Source organism: Aquarana catesbeiana, linkage group LG03, assembly GCF_042186555.1.
Source record: "Aquarana catesbeiana isolate 2022-GZ linkage group LG03, ASM4218655v1, whole genome shotgun sequence".
NCBI classification, from domain to species: Eukaryota; Metazoa; Chordata; class Amphibia; order Anura; family Ranidae; genus Aquarana; species Aquarana catesbeiana.
This window is the reverse complement of record NC_133326.1, coordinates 562,690,328-562,717,075: the sequence shown is the minus strand read 5'-3', so window position 1 is coordinate 562,717,075 and position 26,748 is coordinate 562,690,328. Positions and strand designations below refer to the sequence as shown.

The following is a 26,748-nucleotide window of genomic DNA, read 5'->3' as shown; positions in this document are numbered from 1 at the left end:
CAGACAAAGAGTAGTATTAACTTGACATTAAATAAAATAAATAAGAGTAAGGATAACAATGCAAAAGGGTTGAACAAGCTATGCACACAGTACACAACAGTGGAAAACAATTAATGTAGCAAAACAGGAGCTACTAGGAGCAATGCCCAAATGATCACTAGGTGGTAGCATAGCACAAAAACCCAATAGAGACGGGTTACCAAGGGGCGAGAATAATATAGTAAATCAAGCCAAAAATTTCAAACAGCTACATGTACTTCCCTTATGACAATGTCCCTCTCACAATGTGGTAGGTTGGGGGTGAGCAGCTTGAGGAATCCCAGGATCGACTCCACAGGCAAGTGGCAGAAGGAGTCTCTGATCCGGACACACAAGCAAGCGGCTGTCAGCAGAGGTCCACCCCACTTCAGGCTCAGCACTCTGGAAACATTTGCTACAGTGCTCTATTCAATGATTAGGTTTCTCAGTCAGCTGCATGCTCTAGCCTGGCTGCACACACTCTGAGATTAACAGAAAGATCTAACAGGAAATAGTTGGTGACCCTGGATGATGCCTGAACAAAGATGGCTCTGTCCTTCTGGACAGAAAAGCAGATAAAAGATCTCTGTGAAAGGTAACATATACCTGGATATTTTCCTTGCCTGATGCTTTAGCTCTGCCCCTACCCAATCACAGGCTAGCTATACTATAAATTAAACACCCACCACAAGGCAGTATACTCCTAACTATACTCAAAGCAAAGCACTGGGTGGTCTTTGAATGTGTTTATGCTTAAGGGCCAGCAAAGTATAATTATCAGGGACCAGGGCGCTGACCTGCAGATCAATTCTGGATCTCTAAATTCCACCCACAATTAAGCAATCCGTCTGGTAGGGCCCTGAGATTAGTTGGTGGATCCATCTTTGTTTGCCATATAAGCCTTCCAGATTACCTTGACCAGCCACGATGCCCATTTCTGACACCTCCAGGCCTAATGAACCAATTGTCCAACCTTCTTCAACATCTTGCCCACATCCAATGCTTGTGGTGAATCAGATATTTCACTTTTGAAATGCTGGAAGGACAATGTCCTGACTCAAATGAAAAGATCTGAAGATCATTGGATGATGCTGAGGGATCATTATGTTTGAAAAATGACAGCAATAAGGTGGTTTGTAACCTGATGCTTGGTTATCTGAGTTCCTACTCTTTCACATGATCGCTGTAAGAAATACGGTACTTCTTTCAGTGTTACCGTCCATTTTGAGGAAGTCTGATCTTGAAGAAATGTTAAAATGAGACATGTCTAGAGCTATTTATAAATCCCAAGGGGCAAAAAACAACCTTCCTGGAGGGTAAATTGTTGCACAGGTCTTTAAGAATAGGTTCAACAGATTATGAGACAGCCACTGTATCCCAGGGAGTGAGGACAGGGCTGAGATTTGAACTCTAACGGCGCTAGCACTTTAACCCATATCAAGACCTACTTGCAGTAAATTCATAATATACAGTATGTCACAGCAGGGAACAGAGGTTCAAATCCTTTAGAACCTGCAAATTCTGTGAATTTTCAAACACTGAAGCTGAGCAGCCCCGGCAAGCCAGTCTTCCCCTCTCAGCCTCCAAGACACTAGATGTAATTTGTCTGGAATCAGATGAAGCACTTAGCCCTGCTGCTTGAGGTTTGAAATCTACGGAAGGAGATAGGAGGTTCCATGGCCAGAGACTTCAAGAGAGTATACCACAGCCTGCAAGGCCAGAGGGGAATGATTATTGTTACCACACCTAGATGATTGGGATCCTGTTGAGAATCCTAAAGGTCACTGGGATTATTGGAAATAGATAGGCTTACTGACCCAACAGAGGGACAGCACATCCACTGCTTCTACTGCTTGGAAAAGCACTCTCAACAGGAAGCGTCTGCAATTCATGTTGGTAGGGGTTGCCATCAGGTAGAGAACCCAATAACCTTATTTTCTGCAGATACACGGAAAGGCTCTTAGGTGCAGAGATCATTCCTTGCTGTCCAAGGCTTTGCACCTTAAAGCATCCACCAGGAGGTTCTGGGGGTGCTGGAATGTGGGAAGCAATGAGGTGAGAGTGAGACAAGTTCTGCTGTGCCCAAACCTGAATTGGATACCTCCATCATCAGTGAACAACTCTACATTCCTCTTTGGCAGTAAATATTAGAAACCACACATCTTGTTGTCTATTTGGAGCATAACTAAAGCGCCACAGATGGGTTGCCCAAACACCTTCAAGGCCTGAAAAGCCACTCTCAACTCGAAGATATTGAACACTTTGTCCCTCATTGGAACTCACCACTGAGCTTGGACTAGGAGATCATTGAGGTGAGCACCCCAACCAAGTAAATAAATTTCCAAGCTGATCACTATCGGTATGTTTGGACTCAGCTAATGACAGATAAAAAGATGAATTAGCTTTAGCAACCACCAAAGAAACGATCTCATATGTGGGGTCAACATGATCCTTTGGTGCAGGAAGCGTCTTTCCATTACTTTAGAAATCCTGTTTAGAAAGGTCTCAATCTCCAGTGAGCCCATCTGACCATAGAACATGTTGCAAACAACATCCCTATCACCTTGAGACCATGGTATGCAGACAGATGGGATAGAACCATGAACTGTCTCAAATGGGATACAAATATTTTGTCTTCTCTGAAGAATACTCTGTGGTATTCCTCTGAGTATCCAGGACCACTCCCCAAATCATCATTATGTAATAGGCTGTGTTGGCCCTTTTCCCAGTTGTCAACCTATACAAATTTGATCAGAGTCATAATCTGGACTTGAGGACATTGAGCTATTAGCAGGTTGCTGTCCAAGAAATGGAACACTTGTAACCTTAGAGAAAATCCTGAGAGATGTGGAAAAGCCAAAACACTTTCAAACAAACTGGAACTCTAGAATGACAAAGCGAAGCTATTTGGAGAAACATGGATGTACAGGAATGTGTAATTATGCATCTACTCAATTAACAGACAACATCCAGTTGCCTGGTTTGATGGCTTGAGCGATTGGCTGCAATTGTCATCCTGCTTAATGCTTGCTCCAAGGAACCTTGGAGGGAACAACATGGGTTGAAGGGCAGAAATGGTTGGGGGAGGAGAAGAAAAATCTCTATGGAAAAGTCTCTATTGAACTATTAACAGCATTTATCGATCCCAAACATGTTCTGCCCAAATTTGCAAACTCCTGCAATCTGGTACCTACTGGGCAAATTTGGCTGGAGAATCCCTCAAAATAATTTTGCTTCTCTTAGGGAGGAGCAGATGTGAACATAGGAAAATGAAGAAAGGATGATTGTGCATTCATCCACTCTCTTCTATAGCTTTATCCAAGTCTAGAAGACACAGGGCCTCCAAGTCTTTAGTTTTCTTGACTTTTGCCTGCCTGTTGAATGTTGGAATATTCCTGGCATGCCCCCCTGTGATTTTAGAGGAATACTGCACCAATTTGACTTGGAGGAGATCTCTTCCTAAGCCATAGGGCTCATCTGACCATAACAGAGTACAGCATGGCTCTAGAGGAACAGTAAAGTAGCCTCACTGACTAATTTCACCCAGGAACCGAAAAACCACTGAGACTTTGTTATTGATCAAAGGGTCTGCTTCCACCTTTTCCACCAAGATTCAAATTGTCTGAGTCTCTGCCTGCCAGCCGAAGGTTCTTTCTGGTATCTCTCTGTGTGTGTTGATGCATGTCAATTGCTGTATTTTGTGTCTTGATCTCCTCTGTTCTAATGAAAATGAATATGATGCTTGTAGCTTCTGTCTATATAATGGAACAGAGGGGAGATCTTGTGCATGTACTACAATTTATTGTTATGTCTTTATATTATGCCTGCTTTCATAAATACATGAAACCCGAAAAACTAGCTGCATGGAGTGTTGCCTAATATGTATTTAGGGGGTTGAGCTATACCCATGTACTGTATATGATGTCATGCTTGTGTCATAAAAATATATATCTGTTTGATAGGTCCACTTTAAAGCGGAACTTCGCTCTTTCCATCAACAGTAACTATTTTTAATTATTATGCTGCTCTTTAGTAACTTGTTTTAAACCTATTTTTATATATTTTTTTCTGTTAGTTCCTGGTTTCTAGACCTAGGCAAATTATATCATAAATCCCAGGAGTCTTCAGGGTGGAGGGAGGGGTTTTCTCAGCTAAGCACACCCTCCTGCCTGCATACCTGGGCTAAGGGCAGGTGGATTCTAAACATGAATAATCTGCCCTTATTCATGGTGGCCACAGCCAGAAATGCTAAGGGGTGTTTTCTTAGTAAAATAAAGCATAGAGACATAGATGGATGGTTAAATTTGCTTTGAATATTAAAAATGAATTAAATAGCGGTTTTGGTTTGTGGTGCTCAGATGCAGTGTAGTTCCGCTTTAAGCACCTTGCTCCTGTTGACACTCCTAATTTAAAAAGAGGCATAATATGGAGTGAATAGAGATTAGTGCATGTGAGTGTTTTCCTCTCTTTAGGTTTATAAAAGGGTGGTAAGCCCAACTTCTTCTTTGACAGAGTGAGCAGACATATTTTTTTTTTAAAGTCATAACTGTGGACCAAATTATAATATATCATGCATTCTATTAGTTAGAAGCCTTCCACGCTCCTTTTGACCTAATATTTAGTCTGCCAGCACAAAAATTAATATGTCATCAAAACATAAGTATCAGTAAGTGTAGCACTACCCCCTTATACCATACCCAAGGACTCAGGATGCATATTTTAGAGCCAATGCATATTTGTCACTTTATGTGGGATTGCTTCTTATCTATAAATTTATTTAGATAATTTCTCGCTATGGTAGGGGGACAGCGGTGCACTTATTGATAATTATAAATTGACCATATTATGCTTTAGTTTTAGGGAAACCTGTTCTCTCAGCAAGAAGAAAAAGACCAAACAGGAAGAAGTGTCTGAGAAGAGAATCCAGGAGGAATATGAGAAGTTGGGAAAAATGAGGTATATGATTGCATATGTACAGCTCCAGCTAAAATGTTTAAAGGAGAAACATGGCCAAATCTCTTTTGGCCATACTTCTGTGGGTCACAGGATTGCACTTATTTCTGCACTCCTGTGACCCAGAGTCAGCCGACAGCAACCTGAAGCCTGCTGTCGGTTGACGTCACAGAGCCAGTCCAAGCTCTGGAGGGATCCTGACATTATTGGCAGCTGGTTTAGCCTTTTAGCATGCGACTGAGAGCCCCCTTCACATCCCATCCCTCCATTGAGCACTGGAGGGGCAGAGCAGAGAGCTGGTGGCTGACAGCCACAGCTCTCTGCTCACTGAAGACCAAGAAGTGAGGAATCAGATGTCATGTGATCACTTGGTTCTCCGTCTTAGAGCTGGCAGGGGACAGCTGCAGCTCGAAATCATGCTGCGGGTGAGTATGATTGTTTTTTAATCTGCACTTTTCTTTTAATTCAGTTTTAGCTAAAGCAGAAAAGGATCAGAATAAAGCTGGTCATAAACCAGAATTTCAGCCAATTCAGAGGAAATCTCAATAGTTGAAATTTTAACAGTGGGTGGCCCTGCTGGCTTCACAGAAGTCGATAATTTAGATGACTTTTTCTGAAGAAGCTGGGCCAAAAATTTTCAGCAGAACAGTACCTGCAGCCAAACAGCTCAAATCAGCTACAGCTGAAGGTGCTATTTGGGTATTATGATAGTTGGTGCTTGTGGCATACAGTGAGGATGATGTGGGGCAGAGAAGGGGAACCCAGAACTGAGCTTTAAAGTAAAACCAAAGTCAATACATTTTTTTAGATTTGCATAGAGTGGTGAGGGGTTGTAACACTTAAAGGCACACTTAAGTTAAAATTTTAAATTAAATCTTGACATGCATACAGTGATAAAATCCTGTCTGCAGCAGGGACGTTCAGTCAGGGGAGGCAGGTGAGGCAGAGCCAGCTGCCATGAACTTTAAAAACAAAAAAAAGACTGAGCTTCGAGGCGACCTGGGGTCACAGCGGCCCCAAATAGAGGGGGGGGGGGGGTAGGTAGCCAAAGTCCTACCCCACCATTGGTCAAAATTTGGGGCTCCTAGCACCTATGATTCCAGAGATATGGGGCTCCTTGCACAGCCTGTCAGAAGATACATACAGGGCGACCAGTTTAAATACAAGCTGGCACAAGCTGTTTTCAGTAGACTGAGAGGATGAGCTCACAGTGCCTCTCACTTCTTGTCAGAGGCACATTATGAATTTTTGACTTTTATACTGATTGGACTTATTATATGGACTTGAAATTAATTGATCTTTTATATTGAGATCTTTGCACATGCACATTTTTTGCACTTTTATAAATTTGTTTCTGAACCGATTACTTTATTAATATTTGTTTGGTGTTAGCGCCACATTCACTATTTTAATATATTTTTTGTGGGGACACATTATCAATGTTGGCTGCCACTCTTGGGATTTTTAGTCTTTATGGTTTGCGCATTCGTTTTCCAATTATTAAATATAATAATATATTATTTAACTTGACTTTCTTAACAATTGTTTGGAGTTAGCGCCACGTTTACTATTTTAATATATTATTATGCTATACAGTGGGGCAAAAAAGTATTTAGTTAGCCACCAATTGTGCAAGTTCTCCCACTTAAAAAGATGAGAGAGGCCTGTAATTGTCATCATAGGTATACCTCAACTATGAGAGCCAAAATGTGGAAACAAATCCGGACAATCACATTGTCTGATTTTTGAAAGAATTTATTTGCAAATTATGGTGGAAAATAAGTATTTGGTTAATATCAAAAGTTCATCTCAATACTTTGTTATATATCCTTTGTTGGCAATGACAGAGGTCAAACGTTTTCTGTAAGTCTTCACAAAGTTGTCACACACTGTTGCTGGTATGTTGGCCCATTCCTCCATGCAGATCTCCTCTAGAGTAGTGATGTTTTGGGGCTGTCACTGGGCAACACGGACTTTCAACTCCCTCCAAAGGTTTTTCTATGGGGTTGAGATCTGGAGACTGGCTAGGCCACTCCAGGACCTTGAAATGCTTCTTAGGAAGCCACTCCTTCATTGCCCGGGCGGTGTGTTTGGGATCATTGTCATGCTGAAAGACCCAGCCACGTTTCATCTTCAATGCCCTTGCTGATGGAAGGAGGTTTGCACTCAAAATCTCGCGATATCTGGCCCTATTCATTCTTTCATGTACACGGATCAGTCGCCCTGTTCCCTTTGCAGAGAAACAGCCCCAAAGCATGATGTGGCCACCCCCATGCTTCACAGTAGGTATGGTGTTCTTTGGTTGCAACTCAGCAGTCTCTCTCCTCCAAACACGACGAGTTGTGTTTCTACCAAACAGTTCTACTTTGGTTTCATCTGACCATATGACATTCTCCCAGTCCTCTTCTGGATCATCCAAATGCTCTCTAGCAAACCTCAGACGGGCCCGGACATGTACTGGCTTAAGCAGGGGGACATGTCTGGCACTGCAGGATCTGAGTCCCTGGCGGCGTACTGTGTTATTGATGGTAGCCTTTGTTACGTTGGTCCCAGCTCTCTGCAGGTCATTCACTAGGTCCCCCCGTGTGGTTCTGGGATTTTTGCTCACTGTTCTTGTGATCATTTTGACTCCACGTGGTGAGATCTTGCATGGAGCCCCAGATCGAGGGAGATTATCAGTGGTCTTGTATGTCTTTCATTTTCTAATTATTGCTCCCACAGTTGATTTCTTCACACCAAGCTGCTTGCCTATTGCAGATTCAGTCTTCCCAGCCTGGTGCAGGTCTACAATTTTGTTTCTGGTGTCCTTCGACAGCTCTTTGGTCTTCACCATAGTGGAGTTTGGAGTGTGACTGTTTGAGGTTGTGGAAAGGTGGCTTTTATACTGATAACAAGTTCAAACAGGTGCCATTAATACAGGTAATGAGTGGAGGACAGAGGAGCCTCTTAGGCTCGGTTCACATAGGGGCGACTTGTCAGGCGACCTAGTCTGGATTTGTTTCCACATTTTGTCTCTCATAGTTGAGGTATACCTATGATGACAATTACAGGCCTCTCTCATCTTTTTAAGTGGGAGAACTTGCACAATTGGTGGCTGACTAAATACTTTTTTGCTCCACTGTATGTACACTAAGGTTAGCCCTATTTTTTTTGTATAATGTGAAAGATGATATTAAGCCGAGTAAATAGATACCTAACATGTCACGCTTTAAAATTGCTTGTGGAATGGCGCCAAACTTCAGTACTTAACAATCTCCATAGGCGACGCTTTAAAAATTTTTACAGCTTACATGTTTAGAGTTACAGAGGAGGTCTAGTGCTAGAATTATTGCTCTTGCTCTAACAATCGCGGCACTACCTCACATGTATGGTTCGAACGCTTTTCCATATGCTAAAACAAGTCCTTATGCTGGTTAAATTAGTAAACTGTGAGAACTAATGAAGGTGCTGTATATGATCTATAAAATCAGAGAATGGTTCAGGTTCTATTCTTTTATTATATAGATTATATATGGCACTTAGGCTCCATTCACACTAGCGCGTTTTTTGATGCATTTTGCATTTTGCAGAAATGCATGGGAATTTTTTAACATGGGTTCCTATGGAACATGTTCACATCAATGCCTTTTTGTATCTCTGCATTTTTGGAAAGGGTCAGGGACTTTTTTTCATGCAAAATGCAGCATTTTGCATGTAATAGAATTCAATGGACAAGCATCAAAAACGCAAGTGCACCGTTTTTGCAGCGTTTTTGCAGCGTTTTTGCCGTTTTTTTAAATTTTTTTTAAATTTTTTTTTAGACTGTAAAAAAAACTGTAAAAAAAAAAAAAAAAAACGCAAATCGCGGCAAAATCGCGGCAAAAACGCCCCAAAAACGCTGCTCAAAAACGTGGCAAGCATGAAAAAAAAACCTCCAAAAACGCCCAAAAGCAACATGCATAGGTGTGAATCGAGCCTTAGGCCCCATTCACACTAGCACGTTTTTTGATGCATTTTGCATTTTGCAGAAATGCATGGGAATTTTTTAACATGGGTTCCTATGGAACATGTTCACATCAATGCTTTTTTGTATCTCTGCGTTTTTGGAAAGGGTCGGGGACTTTTTTTCATGCAAAAAGCAGCGTTTTGCATGTAATGGTTTTCAATGGACAAGCATCAAAAACGCAAGTGCACCGTTTTTGCAGCGTTTTTGGTGCGTTTTTGCCGTTTTTTTTTAATTTTTTTTTTTAATTTTTTTTTTGTAATTTTTTTTTAAGACTAAAAAAAAATGAAAAAAAAAAAAAAAAAAAAAAAAAAACGCAAAACGCAAATCGCGGCAAAAACGCGGCAAAAACGCGCCAAGCATGAAAAAAAACCCTCCAAAAACGCTCAAAAGCAACATGCATAGGTGTGAATCGAGCCTTAGGCTCGATTCACACTAGCGCGTTTTTTGATGCATTTTGCATTTTGCAGAAATGCATGGGAATTTTTTAACATGGGTTCCTATGGAACATGTTCACATCAATGCTTTTTTGTATCTCTGCGTTTTTGGAAAGGGTCGGGGACTTTTTTTCATGCAAAAAGCAGCGTTTTGCATGTAATGGATTTCAATGGACAAGCATCAAAAACGCAAGTGCACCGTTTTTGCAGCGTTTTTGCAGCGTTTTTGGTGCGTTTTTGCCGTTTTTTATTTTATTTTTTATTTTTTTTTGTAATTTTTTTAAGACTGTAAAAAAAAATGGAAAAAAAAAAAAAAAAAAACGCAAAACGCAAATCGCGGCAAAAACGCGGCAAAAACGCCACAAAAACGCTACAAAAACGCTGCTCAAAAACGTGGCAAGCATGAAAAAAAAACCTCCAAAAACGCTCAAAAGCAACATGCATAGGTGTGAATCGAGCCTAGGCTCGATTCACACCTATGCATGTTGCTTTTGAGCGTTTTTGGAGGTTTTTTTTTCATGCTTGCCGCGTTTTTGAGCCGCGTTTTTGCCGCGTTTTAGCGGCGTTTTTGCCGCGTTTTTGCCGCGATATGCGTTTTGCGTTTTTTTTTTTTTTTTTTTTTTTCATTTTTTTTTACAGTCTTACAAAAAAATTACAAAAAAAAAAAAAAAAATTACAAAAAAAAACAAAAAAAAAAAACGGCAAAAACGCACCAAAAACGCACCAAAAAACGCATCAAAAACGCTGCAAAAAAGGTGCACTTGCGTTTTTGATGCTTGTCCATTGAAAACCATTACATGCAAAACGCTGCATTTTGCATGAGAAAAAGTCCCCGACCCTTTCCAAAAACGCGGAGATACAAAAAAGCATTGATGTGAACATGTTCCATAGGAACCCATGTTAAAAAATTCCCGTGCATTTCTGCAAAATGCAAAATGCATCAAAAAACGCGCTAGTGTGAATGGGGCCTTAGGCTCGATTCACACCTATGCATGTTGCTTTTGAGCGTTTTTGGAGGGTTTTTTTTCATGCTTGCCACGTTTTTGAGCAGCGTTTTTGTAGCGTTTTTGCGGCGTTTTTGCCGCGATTTGCGTTTTTTTTTTTTTTTTTCATTTTTTTTACAGTCTTACAAAAAAATTACAAAAAAAAAAAAAAATAAAATAAAAAAAACGGCAAAAACGCACCAAAAACGCACCAAAAACGCATCAAAAACGCTGCAAAAACGGTGCACTTGCGTTTTTGATGCTTGTCCATTGAAAACCATTACATGCAAAACGCTGCTTTTTGCATGAAAAAAAGTCCCCGACCCTTTCCAAAAACGCAGAGATACAAAAAAGCATTGATGTGAACATGTTCCATAGGAACCCATGTTAAAAAATTCCCGTGCATTTCTGCAAAATGCAAAATGCATCAAAAAACGCGCTAGTGTGAATGGGGCCTTAGCGTTTTTGGAGGTTTTTTTTTTATGCTTGGCACGTTTTTGAGCAGCGTTTTTGATGCTTGTCCATTGAATTCTATTACATGCAAAACGCTGCATTTTGCATGAAAAAAAGTCCCTGACCCTTTCAAAAAATGCAGAGAAACAAAAAGGCATTGATGTGAACATGTTCCATAGGAACCCATGTTAAAAAATTTCCGTGCATTTCTGCAAAATGCAAAATGCATCAAAAAACGCGCTAGTGTGAATGGAGCCTTAGGCTCGATTCACATCTATGCATGTTGCTTTTGAGCGTTTCTGCAGTGTTTTTTGTGGTGCTTGCTGCGTTTTTGAACAACGTTTTTACAGCATTTTTGTGGCGTTTTTGCCGCGTTTTGCGTTTTTTTTTCACAGTTTTTTTTTAGACTGTATACAGTCTAAAAAAAAAAAAATGCCAAAAACGCAAAACGCGTCAAAAATGCAGCAAAAACGCTGTAAAAACGCTGTACTTGCATTTTTGATGCTGGTCCATTGAATTCTATTACATGCAAAATGCTGCATTTTGCATGAAAAAAGTCCCTGACCCTTTCCAAAAACACAGAAGTACAAAAATGCATTGATGTGAACATGTTCCATAGGAACCCATGTTAAAAAATTCCCATGCATTTCTGCAAAATGCAAAATGCATCAAAAAAACGCATTAGTGTGAATGGAGCCTAACTGTGTCCTGGGCCAAAGCTGGGAAAGCAGGGCGGGACCGAAGGCAGATAAATAAGTTAGAAGTTATTATAAATAGTAAATATAATTTATTAGTTTCATTTTATTTATTTATTGTAAAAAAAAATTAGAAAATTAGACCTCTATCTCATTTATTTATAATGCTACTGAATGAGACAATGTTCATTTAATACAGTGCCTTGAAAAAGTATTCATACCCCTTGAAATTTTCCACATTTTGTCATATTACAACCAAAAATGTAAATGTATGCTTTTGGGATTTAATGCGATAGACCAACACAAAGTGGCACATAATTGTGAAGTGGGAGGAAAATGATAAATGGTTTTCAAAATTGTTTACAAATAAATATCTGAAAAGTGTGTCGTGCATTTGTATTCAGCCCCCTTTACTCTGATACCCCTAACTAAAATCTAGTGGAACCAAGCCTTCAGAAGTCACCCAATTAGTAAATAGAGTCCACCTATGAGTAATTTAATCTGAGTATAAATACAGCTGTTCTGTGAAACCCTCAGAGGTTTGTTAGAGAACCTTAGTGAAAAAACCGCATCATGAAGGCCAAGGAACACACCAGACAGGTCAGGGATAAAGTTGTGGATAAAGTTGTGGAGAGGTTTAAAGCAGGGTTAGGTTATACAAATATATCCAAATATACATATACATATACCAAATATATCCCAAGCTTTGAACATCTCACAGAGCACTGTTCAATCCATCATCCGAAAATGGAAACAGTATGGCACAACTGCATACCTACCAAGACATGTCCGTCCACCTAAACCAGGGGTCCTCAAACTTTTTAGACAGGGGGCCAGTTCACGGTCCCTCAGACTGTTGGGGGGCCGCACTATAGTTTAAAAAAAATATGAACTAATTCCTAAATTCCTATGCACACATCTTTTTTGTAGTGCAAAAGAATAAAAGAATGAATAATAAATAATAATATATATAGGGGATGGACATTGGGACAGAGGGATGGACAGGGGGACAGTGGGATGGACAGAGGGGGGGACAGGGGGACAGAGGGACAGAGGGGTGGACAGGGGGACAGTGGGGTGGACAGGGGGACAGAGGGATGGACAGGGGGACAGAGGGATGGACAGGGGAACAGAGGGATGGACAGGGGGACAGAGGGATGGACAGGGGGTAGACAGGGGGACAGTGGGGTGGACAGAGGGACAGAGGGGGGGGACAGTGGGGTGGACAGGGGGACAGTGGGGTGGACAGGGGGACAGTGGGATGGACAGAGGGGTGGACAGGGGGACAGTGGGATGGACAGGGGGACAGAGGGATGGACAGGGGGACAGTGGGGTGGACAGGGGGACAGAGGGATGGACAGGGGGACAGAGGGATGGACAGGGGGACAGAGGGATGGACCGGGGACAGAGGGATGGACAGGGGGACAGAGGGGTGGACAGGGGGTGGACAGGGGGACAGTGGGGTGGGCAGAGGGACAGAGGGGGGGGCAGAGGGGGGGACAGTGGGACAATGGGATGGACAGGGGGACAGTGGGATGGACAGAGGGGTGGACAGGGGGACAGTGGGATGGACAGGGGGACAGAGGGATGGACAGGGGGACAGAGGGATGGACAGGGGGACAGAGGGATGGACAGAGGGACAGAGGGATGGACAGAGGGACAGAGGGGTGGACAGGGGGTGGACAGGGGGACAGTGGGGTGGGCAGAGGGACAGAGGGGGGGACAGAGGGACAGAGGGGGGGACAGTGGGGTGGACAGGGGGACAGTGGGATGGACAGAGGGGTGGACAGGGGGACAGTGGGATGGACAGGGGGACAGAGGGATGGACAGAGGGATGGACAGGGGGACAGAGGGATGGACAGGGGGACAGAGGGATGGACAGGGGGACAGAGGGGTGGACAGGTGGACAGTGGGATGGACAGAGGGGTGGACAGGGGGACAGTGGGATGGACAGGGGGACAGAGGGATGGACAGAGGGATGGACAGGGGGACAGAGGGATGGACAGGGGGACAGAGGGATGGACAGGGGGACAGAGGGATGGACAGGGGGACAGAGGGGTGGACAGGGGGACAGAGGGATGGACAGGGGGACAGAGGGGGGGGCAGTGGGGGGGACAGAGGGATGGACAGGGGGACAGTGGGGTGGACAGGGGGACAGAGGGGTGGACAGGGGGACAGAGGGGTGGACAGGGGGACAGTGGGATGGACAGGGGGACAGAGGGGTGGACAGGGGGACAGAGGGGGGGGCAGTGGGGGGGACAGAGGGATGGACAGGTGGACAGTGGGATGGACAGGGGGACAGAGGGGTGGACAGGGGGACAGTGGGATGGACAGGGGGACAGTGGGATGGACAGGGGGACAGTGGGGTGGACAGGGGGACAGAGGGGGGGACCGGGGGACAGAGGGGGGGACAGGGGGACAGAGGGGGGGACAGTGGGGTGGACAGGGGGACAGTGGGGTGGACAGGGGGACAGAGGGGGGGACAGGGGGACAGTGGGGTGGACAGGGGGACAGAGGGGTGGACAGGGGGACAGTGGGGTGGACAGGAGGACAGAGGGGTGGACAGGGGGACAGAGGGATGGACAGGGGGACAGAGGGATGGACAGGGGGACAGAGGGGTGGACAGGGGGACAGAGGGGTGGACAGGGGGACAGTGGGGTGGACAGGAGGACAGAGGGGTGTACAGGGGGACAGAGGGATGGACAGGGGGACAGTGGGGTGGACAGGGGGACAGAGGGGTGGACAGGGGGACAGAGGGATGGACAGGGGGACAGAGGGGTGGACAGGGGGACAGAGGGGTGGACAGGGGGACAGTGGGGTGGACAGGAGGACAGAGGGGTGGACAGGGGGACAGAGGGATGGACAGGGGGACAGAGGGATGGACAGGGGGACAGAGGGATGGACAGGGGGACAGAGGGGGGGACAGAGGGACAGAGGGGGGGACAGTGGGGTGGACAGGGGGACAGTGGGATGGACAGGGGGACAGAGGGATGGACAGGGGGACAGAGGGATGGACAGGTGGACAGAGGGGTGGACAGAGGGGGGACAGAGGGGTGACAGTGGGGTGGACAGGGGGACAGTGGGGTGGACAGAGGGGTGGACAGGGGGACAGAGGGGTGGACAGAGGGGGGACAGGGGGACAGAGGGATGGACAGGGGGACAGAGGGGTGGACAGGGGGACAGAGGGGTGGACAGGAGGACAGAGGGGTGTACAGGGGGACAGAGGGATGGACAAGGCGACAGTGGGGTGGACAGGAGGACAGAGGGGTGGACAGGGGGACAGAGGGATGGACAGGGGGACAGAGGGGTGGACAGGGGGACAGAGGGGTGGACAGGGGGACATTGGGGTGGACAGGGGGACAGAGGGATGGACAGGGGGACAGAGGGATGGACAGGGGGACAGAGGGGGGGACAGAGGGACAGAGGGGGGGACAGTGGGGTGGACAGTGGGATGGACAGGGGGACAGAGGGATGGACAGAGGGATGGACAGGGGGACAGAGGGATGGACAGGGGGACAGAGGGATGGACAGGGGGACAGAGGGGTGGACAGAGGGAGGACAGAGGGGTGGACAGGGGGACAGTGGGGTGGACAGAGGGGTGGACAGGGGGACAGAGGGGTGGACAGGGGGACAGAGGGGTGGACAGAGGGGGGACAGGGGGACAGTGGGGTGGACAGGGGGACAGAGGGGTGGACAGGGGGACAGAGGGGTGGACAGGGGGACAGAGGGGTGGACAGGGGGACAGAGGGGTGGACAGGGGGACAGTGGGGTGGACAGGGGGACAGTGGGGTGGACAGAGGGGGGGACAGGGGGACAGAGGGGTGGACAGGGGGACAGTGGGGTGGACAGGGGGACAGAGGGGTAGAGGGGTGGACAGGGGGACAGTGGGGTGGACAGAGGGGTGGACAGGGGGACAGTGGGGTGGACAGGGGGACAGAGGGGTGGACAGGGGGACAGAGGGGTGGACAGAGGGGTGGACAGGGGGACAGAGGGGTGGACAGGGGGACAGTGGGGTGGACAGGGGGACAGTGGGGTGGACAGGGGGACAGAGGGATGGACAGGGGGACAGAGGGATGGACAGGGGGACAGAGGGGTGGACAGAGGGGGGACAGAGGGGTGGACAGAGGGGGGACAGTGGGGTGGACAGGGGGACAGTGGGGTGGACAGAGGGGGGGACAGGGGGACAGAGGGGTGGACAGGGGGACAGAGGGGTGGACAGAGGGGGGGCAGGGGGACAGTGGGGTGGACAGGGGGACAGAGGGGTGGACAGTGGGACAGTGGGGTGGACAGGGGGACAGTGGGGTGGACAGAGGGGGGGACAGGGGGACAGAGGGGTGGACAGGGGGACAGTGGGGTGGACAGGGGGACAGAGGGGTAGAGGGGTGGACAGGGGGACAGTGGGGTGGACAGAGGGGTGGACAGGGGGACAGTGGGGTGGACAGGGGGACAGAGGGGTGGACAGGGGGACAGAGGGGTGGACAGGGGGACAGAGGGGTGGACAGGGGGACAGTGGGGTGGACAGGGGGACAGAGGGGTGGACAGGGGGACAGTGGGGTCCTCACTTGTTCGTAGGCTGTTGCTTGAAGCCTCCGCTCTCTTGGTCACTCTTCGCGCCTCCTGTCTCCGTGCGGGACTGTGCTGGGAACTACACTTCCCAGCATGCACCGCGGCACACGGAGCCCTCCATTACTGGTGTGGGGGAGGCGGCTTGAGCGGAGCGGAGCGGATATGCTCCCTGCCGAAGCCGAGCCGACCTGGCCCCGGCCCGAGCCTCTATTGTCGGGAATCCGGCCCTGGGTGGATTGGGCCGGATAAATGTCCTCGGCGGGCCGCATGTGGCCCGCGGGCCGTAGTTTTAGGACCCCTGACCTAAACTGACAGGCCAGGCAAGGAGAGCTTTAATCAGAGAAGCAGCCAAGAAGCCCATGGTAACTCTGGAGGAGTTGCAGAGATCCACAGCTCAGGTGGGAGAATCTGTCCACAGGACAACTATTAGTTGTGTACTTCACAAATCTGGCCTTTATGGAAGAGTGGCAAGAAGAAAGACATTGTTGAAAGAAAGCCATAAGAAGTCCCATTTGCAGTTTGCGAGAAGCCATGTGGGGGACACAGCAAACATGTGGAAGGAGGTGCTCTGGTCAGATGACACCAAAATTGAACTTTTTGTCCTAAAAGCAAAACGCTATGTGTGGTGGAAAACTAACACTGCACATCACCCTGAACACACCATCCCCACCGTGAAACATGGTTGTGACAGCATCATGTTGTGGGGATGCTTTTCCTCAGCAGGGACAGGGAAGCTGGTCAGAGTTGATGGGAAGATGTATGGAGCCAAATACAGGGCAATCTTAAAAGAAAACCTGTTAGAATCTGCAAAAGACTTGAGACTGGGGCGGAGGTTAACCTTCCAGCTGGACAACGACCCTAAACATACAGCCAGAGCTACAATGGAATGGTTTAGATCAAAGCATATTCATATGTTAGAATGGCCCAGTCAAAGTCCAGACCTAAATCCAATTGAGAATCTGTGGCAACACTTGAAAATTGCTGTTCACAGATGCCCATCCAATCTGACAGAGCTTGAGATATTTTGCAAAGAAGAATGGGCAAAAATTTCACTCTCTAGATGTGCAAAGCTGGTAGAGACATCCCCAAAAAGACTTGCAGCTGTAATTGCAGTGAAAGGTGGTTCTACAAAGTATTGACTCAGGAGGGCTGAATACAAATGCACGCCACACTTTTCACAAAAATTGAAAACCATTTATCATTTTCCTTCCACTTCACAATTATGTGCCACTTTATGTTGGTCTATCACATAAAATCATAATAAAATACATTTACGTTTTTGGATCCACATGAGAAAATGTGGAAAATTTCAAGGGGTGTGAATATTTTTTCAAGGCAAAGTATATGCCTACTTGATGTTTTCTTAAATATGCTGTATAACCTGCGTGTATCTGGCTCTGATACTAGCCAGTGCCTCACCACCAGCCACTGACCTCACCGCACGTCCCTGGTCTGCAGAATACTTCCGTTTTTATGCAGGTATTACAGCACTGCACCATCCACCCCACTCCCTTTTGTTGGTAGCTTGGTGATCCTGGAACACCCTTGCTGGTGATGCTGGAGCACCCACTACAGGTTTCTTGCTGATTCTCACATATGGAGAGCCCAGTGTTAAAAAAATAGCAGTATAAAGACGTTTCTCCCACCCATCAATCATATTCAAAACGGCTTTAAAAATGTGTTTGTTATTGGAGGTACAGAAAGCATAGAAAGAAAAAGAATTACACAGCTCAGACTCCAGGAGGTTCACTCCTACTGCCCATAATGATCCTGCATAGAAGTGTGTGCTTTTCATTCATGAAATCACACAGTACACATCGTCTACATAAGAGCAGAGTAAAGTTTCTGATTTCAGCAACCAATCAAATTTCTGTTTTCTACATTTTATATCAGCTGTTTTTTGATTCCTCGCTGTAGACCACTTCACTCCATCTTTATTGATTTTGGCTGTGCCTTACAGAATAAAACCATGTATGTATATTTCAGCTACCCAGAAAAGGTGACTGTTTTCTTCTTCATCCTGATGACCCTCCTCTGGTTCACCCGTGAGCCGGGCTTTGTACCTGGCTGGGAATCCTTATTTGAGAAGTAAGTATACAACCTTATGCAGCAGAGATAAATTGTCAGTATTACCTGCACAAAGTTTGTCGGAGCTGGGTCAGATAACATGGTTGGTATCCTTGGGGAAAAAAGCAAGACTGTCACCAGTTTTGTTGAACTGGCTGCAACACAACTCCTAAGTCAAAGTTAAACTGTATGTAACCCCAACAATGAAAGCATGGTATTTGTTGCCCTTTGGTCTGTTAAATATACCATAAAAAGTGTTAGGTATTGTAGCGCTGGTAGATTTTCCTTGTCAAAAGAAGTTTATTGAGTATACAATGTTATAAAGATACATAAAGTAAGTTTACAAGGATCTATAAAGTAAGCTCATTGTTTTACAGTAGGGTTTATATAGGTAAATATCATGAAATTTCAAATATTAAACATTGGGTTCACGTAAACCTAAATTAAAGATATATATCATTTCCTTAGTTACTTTTGTAGGTATTTAAATGATTTATACCTACTATACATATTGTTTACAAGTGGTGTGTATATAGGTCAAATAAATTCTGATAATGAGCTTTAATCGTAAGGTGGAGAAAAGGAAAGAGAAAGAAGAAAAAGGGTTGAAAGGTAGAGGTATGGTCCACAAGGTTGTCCCGCTCGTCAGTTTATTATTCTTTTTAGTTCTCTTTGAAGCCTTAGAATGGGTGTCTCTGTAAGTCATTTAATCTGTTACCATGGCAACAGGACAGAGTCATTGAAGTTTGACAGGAACTGTTGTTTTATCCAAGGATGCCAAAGTTTTTCAAATTTTGGAATTTGATTTTGATCGATGGCTACCATCTTAGCATGGGACATTGTATTATTCATTCTGTGAATTATTTCTGCTAGTACCAATGTAGGAGATTTCCATGCCTTGGCCACTGTTTGTTTTGCAGCCGTTATTAGTTGGATCATAAGTTTGAATTGAGAGAGTGTTAACCATTCCGGTTTTAGATTAAGTAAAGTTAAATATGGATCTGGTTGTATTATTTTTTTAAATATTTTAGATGCAATCACGAAGACTTCCTTCCAGAAGGTTTGGATTACTGGGCACGTCCACCATATGTGTAAATGTGTGCCTATTTCTGGGCATCCTCGAAAACAAAGAGCTGAGGTATTAGGTGAATATTTTGCCACTCTAGCGGGTACAAGGTACCAGCGAGTTAGGACTTTATAATTTGTCTCCAGTGCTAAGATGTTGGGTGAAGATGACTTAGATGTGAGCCATATGTTAGACCAGTCCGTGTCTTCTAAAGTTCGTCCCAGGTCCTCCTCCCACCTCTGAACGTAAGAGGGTCTATTAAGATTTGCTACTCCATATAATTGATTATAAAGTGATGAAATTGTACCTTTAGCAAATGGATCTTTTGTACAGATTGATTCAAAAATGGATAATTGGGATAATGGTGTATCCCCCTTTAGGAATGGTGTATAGAAATTTTTGATTTGGAGATATCTAAATATCTCAGAGTTTGGTAGATCATATTTTTCTCTAAGCGATGGGAATGAAAGGAATGATTTAGATGCTATGAAGTCATTTAGTGTCTGAATGCCTGATGTTGTCCAAGCTTTAAAAGAATTTGGGTAGATCCATGCCGGATAAAAGGCCGGATTTCTGATAAAAGAAAGGAGAGGATTGTGTGGAGATTGTAACTGATATTTGGTTTTTAGTTTATCCCAGAGAGATAAGAAGTGTTTAGTTATGGGATTATGAATTTTAAAGCGGTCTTTAGGATCAAGCCATAATAAATTTGATATTAATAGAGGGTCATTTTCTGAAGCCTCTATAAATACCCATAATGGGATTTCCTGTTTTGCATGGTATTTGGACAGACTGGCCAAATGTGCTGCTCTGTAGTAGTTAGTAAAATTAGGGTATCCCAGGCCTCCTTTATTTTTGGGAAGATGTAGTGTGTGTATAGGTATACGTGGTTTAGAAGAGCCCCATATAAACGAAGTTGCTCTTTTTTGTACTATTCTCAAAAAATAGGAAGGAATTGGAATAGGGAGGACTCTGAATAGATAAAGCAATTTGGGTAGAATAGTCATTTTGATTGCATTAATCTTCCCTATCCAGGATAAAGGAAGTTGCGACCATTGTTTTATTAGATTTGTGATCTGTCTTAATACAGGAGGATAATTGGTTGAGAATAAGTCAGAATGAGATGCTGTTAAATGAATTCCAAGATATGGGATTGATTTTTCTGCCCATGTGAATGGGAGTGCAGCCCTAGCCGGGATCAATTCCATGTTTGTGAGTGAAATATTAAGCACTAGGCATTTCTTAGGATTAATCATAAGGCCGGATAGGGCTGCAAACCCATCAAGAGCTGGTATTAAGTTAGGACCAGAGACCTGTGGTGATGATAGAAAAAGTAATATATCGTCTGCAAATATACATAATTTGTGTGTAATACCTCCTACTTCAATGCCAGTTATAGTTTGGTTTGTTCTGATGTATTGGGCCATGGGTTCGAGTATAAGGGCAAATAATAAGGGAGATAATGGGCAACCCTGTCGGGTACCTCTTTCGATATTAAAGGCTTCAGATTTGTATCCAGCATATTTTATATAGGCTTTGGGTTTATTATATAATGCTTTGATCCATGTTAAAAAGTGGGGTCCAAAACCCCATTTTTGTAATGAATATTGCATATATTGCCAGGATACTGTGTCAAATGCCCTCTTAATATCGAGAGACAGAAAACATAAAGGGATTTTCCGTTTTTTAGCAATATGTGCCAATAACACTGCCCTGCGTATATTATCGCCTGCCTGTCTATTTGGCATGAAGCCTACTTGATCTCTATGTATTAATTTTCCTATAATGCTATTGAGGCGTTTTGCTATTATTTTTGCTAATAATTTAATATCGAGGTTTAACAGAGAGATAGGCCGATAATTCACACAGGAAGTATCATCAGAAAGGGGTTTTGGGATCATACAAACAATTGCCATTAGTGTTTCTTGCCGAAAAGAATGTCCATCTAGAAGTTTGTTAAAAGTTTCAGTGAGAATGGGAGAGAGTATTTCTGAGAATGTTTTATAGTATAAAGCCGAGTAGCCGTCTGGGCCTGGTCTTTTATTAAGTTTTAGGTCTTTTATGGCGTTAGCAACTTCATCTATAGTTATAGGCTCATCCAAACTGCTTTTTTGATTCTGAGATAACTCAGGTAAGGTTATTTTTGAGAAGAAGGATTCAGCCTCTGTAGGATTAAATTCATTGTTTGTCTTGTATAAAGTTGCGAGATGTGAGTGAAATTTATGGACTATTTTAACTGGATTACAAGTGTAAACATTTTTTGATAATGTCAAACGTATTGGTTTGAAAGATTTGTTAGTTGAATTTAATGCCCGAGCCAAATATGTACCTGGTTTGTTTGTATTCATGTAGAAATTGTGTTTGGAGCGTTTGAGGGATTTATCAACTGACTCCGTGAGAAATAGATCGTATTCCAATCTAGATTTTTCCAGATGAGATTTTGTACTCTGAGATGGATTATCTTGGAATGATATGTAGGCTGCATTAAAATTGAGTTCTAGTTTTTTTGCTAGATTTTTGCGTTCCCGTTTAAATAGTGCCATTTGTCTTTGTATTGTACCACGCAAGACAGGCTTATGAGCTTCCCACAGTGTTATTGGGGAGATGTCTGTTGTATTATTAATTGATATGTATTCCTTTAAAGCTTGTTCAATGGCCATCTGATGTAGTGGGTGTTTGAGCATTATGTCCGGTAAGTACCACGTTGGGTCATGCGCTTTTGGTATGGCTGAGGCTATAGTAGTGTATACTGCATTATGGTCAGACCACGGAATCGGAATTATATCTGATGCAATAATTTCTGGTATCATTCCTATTGTTAGAAAAATATGATCTATTCTGGTGAAGGTTTGATGAGGGTGCGAGAAATAAGTGAATTTCTTTTTCATTGGGTTACTTTCTCTCCATGAATCTACCAGATTGTATTTGGAAAGAAGTTGAGAAAAAGGTAATCTAGAGGTTATTTTGGATGGTGTAAAAGGTGATTTATCTAGAAATGGGAGGAGGACCTGGTTCGAATCCCCACACATTATCACTGTTCCTATTTTGTGTGTATTAATCACTTGTAATATATGTGAGAGGAATGGTGTAGGTTGTTTGTTAGGAGCGTAGTAGGAAATCACCGTGATTGCTGTATCCATTATATAACCCATGAGTATCAGGTATCTACCTTCTGGGTCTTTAATTTCTGATGATAAGGTGAATGGTGTGGATCGGTGAAATGCAATTAGAGTTCCCCTTTGCTTGGTACAGGCAGAAGCCGTGTAAATTTGTTGATAAAAAGGAGAAATATATTTTGGAGTAGAATCTTTGGTGAAGTGTGTTTCTTGGAGGCATACTATGTGAGCCTTCTTGTTATGGAAAGTACGGAAGGCTTTGGTCCTTTTTTGAGGGACATTTATTCCCTGAACATTCAGGGAAAGTATATTCAGTGGTGCCATGGCAATAGATCAAATAGTTTTGACTTACTTTTTGTTATGCAGAGCTGACTGCGCAGATCAACCTGTGTGGACTGAAGAGATGAATAGATAGAAAAGAAACCAGTGAATTCTGGAGTAAAGAGTAAACAAAAAACATACGAGATTAGATGATACATTGTATAAATTATTTTTTGCAAGTAATCACAATTTACCCGTGAAAGAGAATAAATATCTCTCTCAGGGGAATAAGTGCCTTCGTCACACTCCCACATAATATGGTTGGGAGAATGAGGAGGGCTAATGGGGGTACACGGATCTTCCGCTTACAGGAGAGAAGTGCTATGTCAAAAGACATCAAAATGATGTTTCATTAATTGGAGTGCAGAATATAGTTTTTGTTGAAATTATTTATTCCAGGGTGGTTGTATATGGTTAGTCTTGCCCTAGGCTAAATAATTCAGTTAGAAAGGTACTGTTAATAACTTTGGTATTGATGAAGATAGTTTGAATTATTTTGGGATTTTAACCCTTTTAGAGTAAACAATTACATATTTTATTCATATGTAACTGTTTAGATATGTTAACTCATAAAATTGAGGTTGTATTGCTTCAGATTAGAATAAACAAAAACATAATTCTAGGAACTAGTTAGATAATAATATATTTGTTTTAAGAAAAGAAAGAAAAAGCTTCCATTACTTCTGGATTATTGAACATATTTGTCCTAAAAAGTAATACATCTATTGTTATTACCTGATAATATATAACTGAACAAGAATTTCCTTATTTCACTTATATATTCTAAGGCTATATGAATCAGAAGTAATAAGAAATATAACTGGAATGTAACATGATCCCACACAGTGTGTGACTATCAGAATGCAGTTACATTCAGTTATAAATACAGGTTTTTTATAGAGAACCATCTCTTAGTATAATAAATGAAGAGATATCAGGAATTAGGATGTCAGTCCATTGAATCTTCTTGGTCCATGGATGATGTGGCATAACGGCCTCTTTTGTGAGAATGATGATTCCCATTTTGTTCTGAAATTTTCTGGGTGCTGCCTGAAGGTGAAGATGATGCCATTCTTCTGCGTGTGGGAGTGTTGCTGCTTGTGGGTTCTGTCAGATTTAATTTTAAAAGGGTTTGTTGTAGTTCATCTGCTGATCTGCTTCTGTAAATTGTACCTTGGTAGTTAAATCTGACTGAAAAGGGGAAGCCCCATTGATACATAATGTTGTGGCGTTGCAGTTCCATTAGTTGGGGTTTCATGGATCGTCTTTTAGTAATAGTAAGTTGGGATAGGTCAGCAAAAATTTGATAATTGTGTCCTTGAAAATTAAGTTCCTTTTTTTCTCTTGCAGCAATTAGTATTTGTTCTTTCGTTCTGTAATAATGAAATTTTGTGATTATATCACGTGGGGGTCCATCTTTCTTTTTGGCTGTGAGGGCTCTGTGTACTCTGTCCAGTTCTAAACGTTCAATAGGGATATCTGGCTTTAGTTCTTGTAATAGAGCAGTAATAGTAGATTGCAGGTCTGTCACAGTTTCAGGTATTCCCCTTATGCGTAAGTTTGAACGTCTGGCTCTATTTTCGTAATCTTCGAGCTTAGTTTGAAGTATTAAATTCTCTTTTTTTAATTGTTCCAATTCTGTTATATTTTCTTGGGTTGTAATTTCAATTTCATCCATTTTTATTTCTAAAGCTGCGGTGCGGTTTCCCAGCTCTCTTATTTCTTTGGTTAGGCTTTTTGTTATTTGGTCTGAGGTTTGTTTTAAAGCCTTATGAAGCATCTTTTCAAATTGTAATAATATTACTGGGGATACTGAGGAGGCTTGTGGAGAAGTTTGTGAGAGGATTTGTTCTGTATCTGACTCAAATGGAGAGTCTTGCTGTGACATTTTCTGTCTGTGAGAGCGCCCTGATGCTGTATCTTGTGAGGTGACTGGAGCTGCTTCAGCTGCAGTGAGTGCCTGTGAGCTCTTTGTGAGGTGATTTTTATTTCTGCCACGGTTTCCTCCCAGTACCATATTTCCTGCCCAAACTTTCACAGTTTGTTCCCTGGGGCAAAAAGGTTCAAATGGATACCTTTTGAGCCTGCAGGCTCCGCTTTGTCCTTCTCTTCTCTCCTCAGCGGTGTGGAGCTCTAACAATGCATGTCTGCTCTGCTAGGCTCCGCCTCCTGCCCCCTCGCGCTGGTAGATTTTCAATCTACTGCTTATAGGTAAATTTAGTGGGTTATCTGTTCATATATAGTCAGATTTGCCTCTGTTCCAGCTCGGCTAAGTTGCATGTAATTTCACACTGTGCCTGTGGGTGTCGTTGTTACTATGGGCCAGTGTTGGAAAGGCAACACGTTGAAGTGTATAAGTGCTCCTCTGTCCCGGGGATAACTCGGTGGAGGTGGTCCTCCGAGTTGCATCCTGGGAGAGGGTATTTATGGGACAGACGTCATGTTTTGAGGTCGTTTTCCGTCCACCTGCTGGCCCTCCTGGCCGACAGGTATGCGCTAAGAGTACTACCTCGTGGTCCTCCGATTGGGAGGCCCACGTCGCTGCGGCGTGTGGGTGGGCCCAGAAGCCTGTCTGGGGCCTACCACAGCGGCAGAGGAATGGTCCTGGGCTGTCTATCCTGTGTGAAGAAGCTGGACAACTGAGAAGATCCCAGTCATGGGATCATCATGGAAGGATCATGCAGAGTGCTGGTCTGGAGAGGGGCCTGGTGACTCAGTTGGAGGACGTATCCTGAAGTAATCCTACCGCATAGTACTGCCGGGTTGGCTTAAAGGTTCTAGTGCTGTGTTTGCTGTTCATCGTAAACCATTACATCCTGTGGCAGAGGATCGTATGGGTTTTGTTCCAATCAAGTCTGTGGCAGAGACTTTTGTTCGTGCTATGTACTGGCTGCTAAGTTGGTGAGAGAAACCTATCCAGGCGAGCAAAGATTTAATTCTACAGAGAGAGTGTAATCAGCTACAAGCTTTCAATTCCCAATGTGACATTAAGAACGCTAAGAAAAGGTATTTGAGCTTCCCTACAACTTTCCTTCTACCTCTTTCCTGCTACTTCCTGCAACTCAAGTTTATTAAAGCATTGGAAAAGATACTCAATTGTCCGGTGCCTGCATTGTATGGTGGTAAACTCAACGGGACCCTAGACCCGGTTCTGGTGAAATAAAGGTAACGAAGGTGATGGTAACAGCCCGCTTTAAACCAGCAGCTCCACCGAGAGTAATTGCTACAGTATTTTTTGTACTTATGAAACAAATATAACCAATCAATCCTATCAGAAGTCGTATGTGCTTATAACTTCCTGGCTCTCTGCCTGTGCTGTACCTTATCAGTTATCAATTGTTACCAATTGTCTCTAAGGTTTATTGGCATTGTCACCATGAGACAGGACTACAGAACCCCTCCCCATATGTCATGGAGCTAATAAGAAGGGGAGGTGTTCTGTAGTCCTTGACAATCCTAATAATCCTTAGATTTAATACATAAGTGTTTTCACCCAAGGATAGGAAGTGTGTTACTGGTAGGATGGCCAGGTGAAAATATAGGAAATAAAAGTCCTCTAGAGCAGTGATGTTTTGGGGCTGTCGCTGGGCAACACGGACTTTCAACGCCCTCCAAAGGTTTTCTATGAGGTTGAGATCTGGAGACTGGCTAGGCCACTCCAGGACCTTGAAATACTTCTTACGAAGCCACTCCTTTGTTGCCCGGGCGGTGTCTTTTGGATCATGGCCACGTTTCATCTTCAATGCCCTTGCTGATGGGAGGATGTTTGCACTCAAAATCTCACGATACATGGCCCCATTCATTTATTCATGTACACGGATCAGTCGCCCTGTTCCCTTTGCAGAGAAACAGCCCCAAAGCATGATGTTGCCACCCCCATGCTTCACAGTAGGTATGGTGTTCTTTGGTTGCAACTCAGCATTCTCTCTCCTCCAAACACGACGAGTTGTGTTTCTACCAAACAGTTCTACTTTGGTTTCATCTGACCATATGACATTCTCCCAGTCCTCTTCTGGATCATCCAAATGCTCTCTAACAAACCTCAGACGGGCCCGGACATGTACTGGCTTAAGCAGGGGGACACGTCTGGC

General features: G+C 44.0%; 1 protein-coding gene across 1 annotated transcript in view; it reads left to right on the top strand.

The window, feature by feature from the left end:
• Window positions 1-26,748, top strand: part of SLC13A4 (solute carrier family 13 member 4) — a 111,271-nt gene that overhangs the window by 55,316 nt on the left and 29,207 nt on the right. Inside the window, exons 10-11 of the mRNA XM_073621799.1 lie at window positions 4,873-4,974; window positions 18,074-18,175. Coding sequence (XP_073477900.1) covers window positions 4,873-4,974; window positions 18,074-18,175 — 204 coding nt within the window. The remainder of the gene's footprint in view (window positions 1-4,872; window positions 4,975-18,073; window positions 18,176-26,748) is intronic.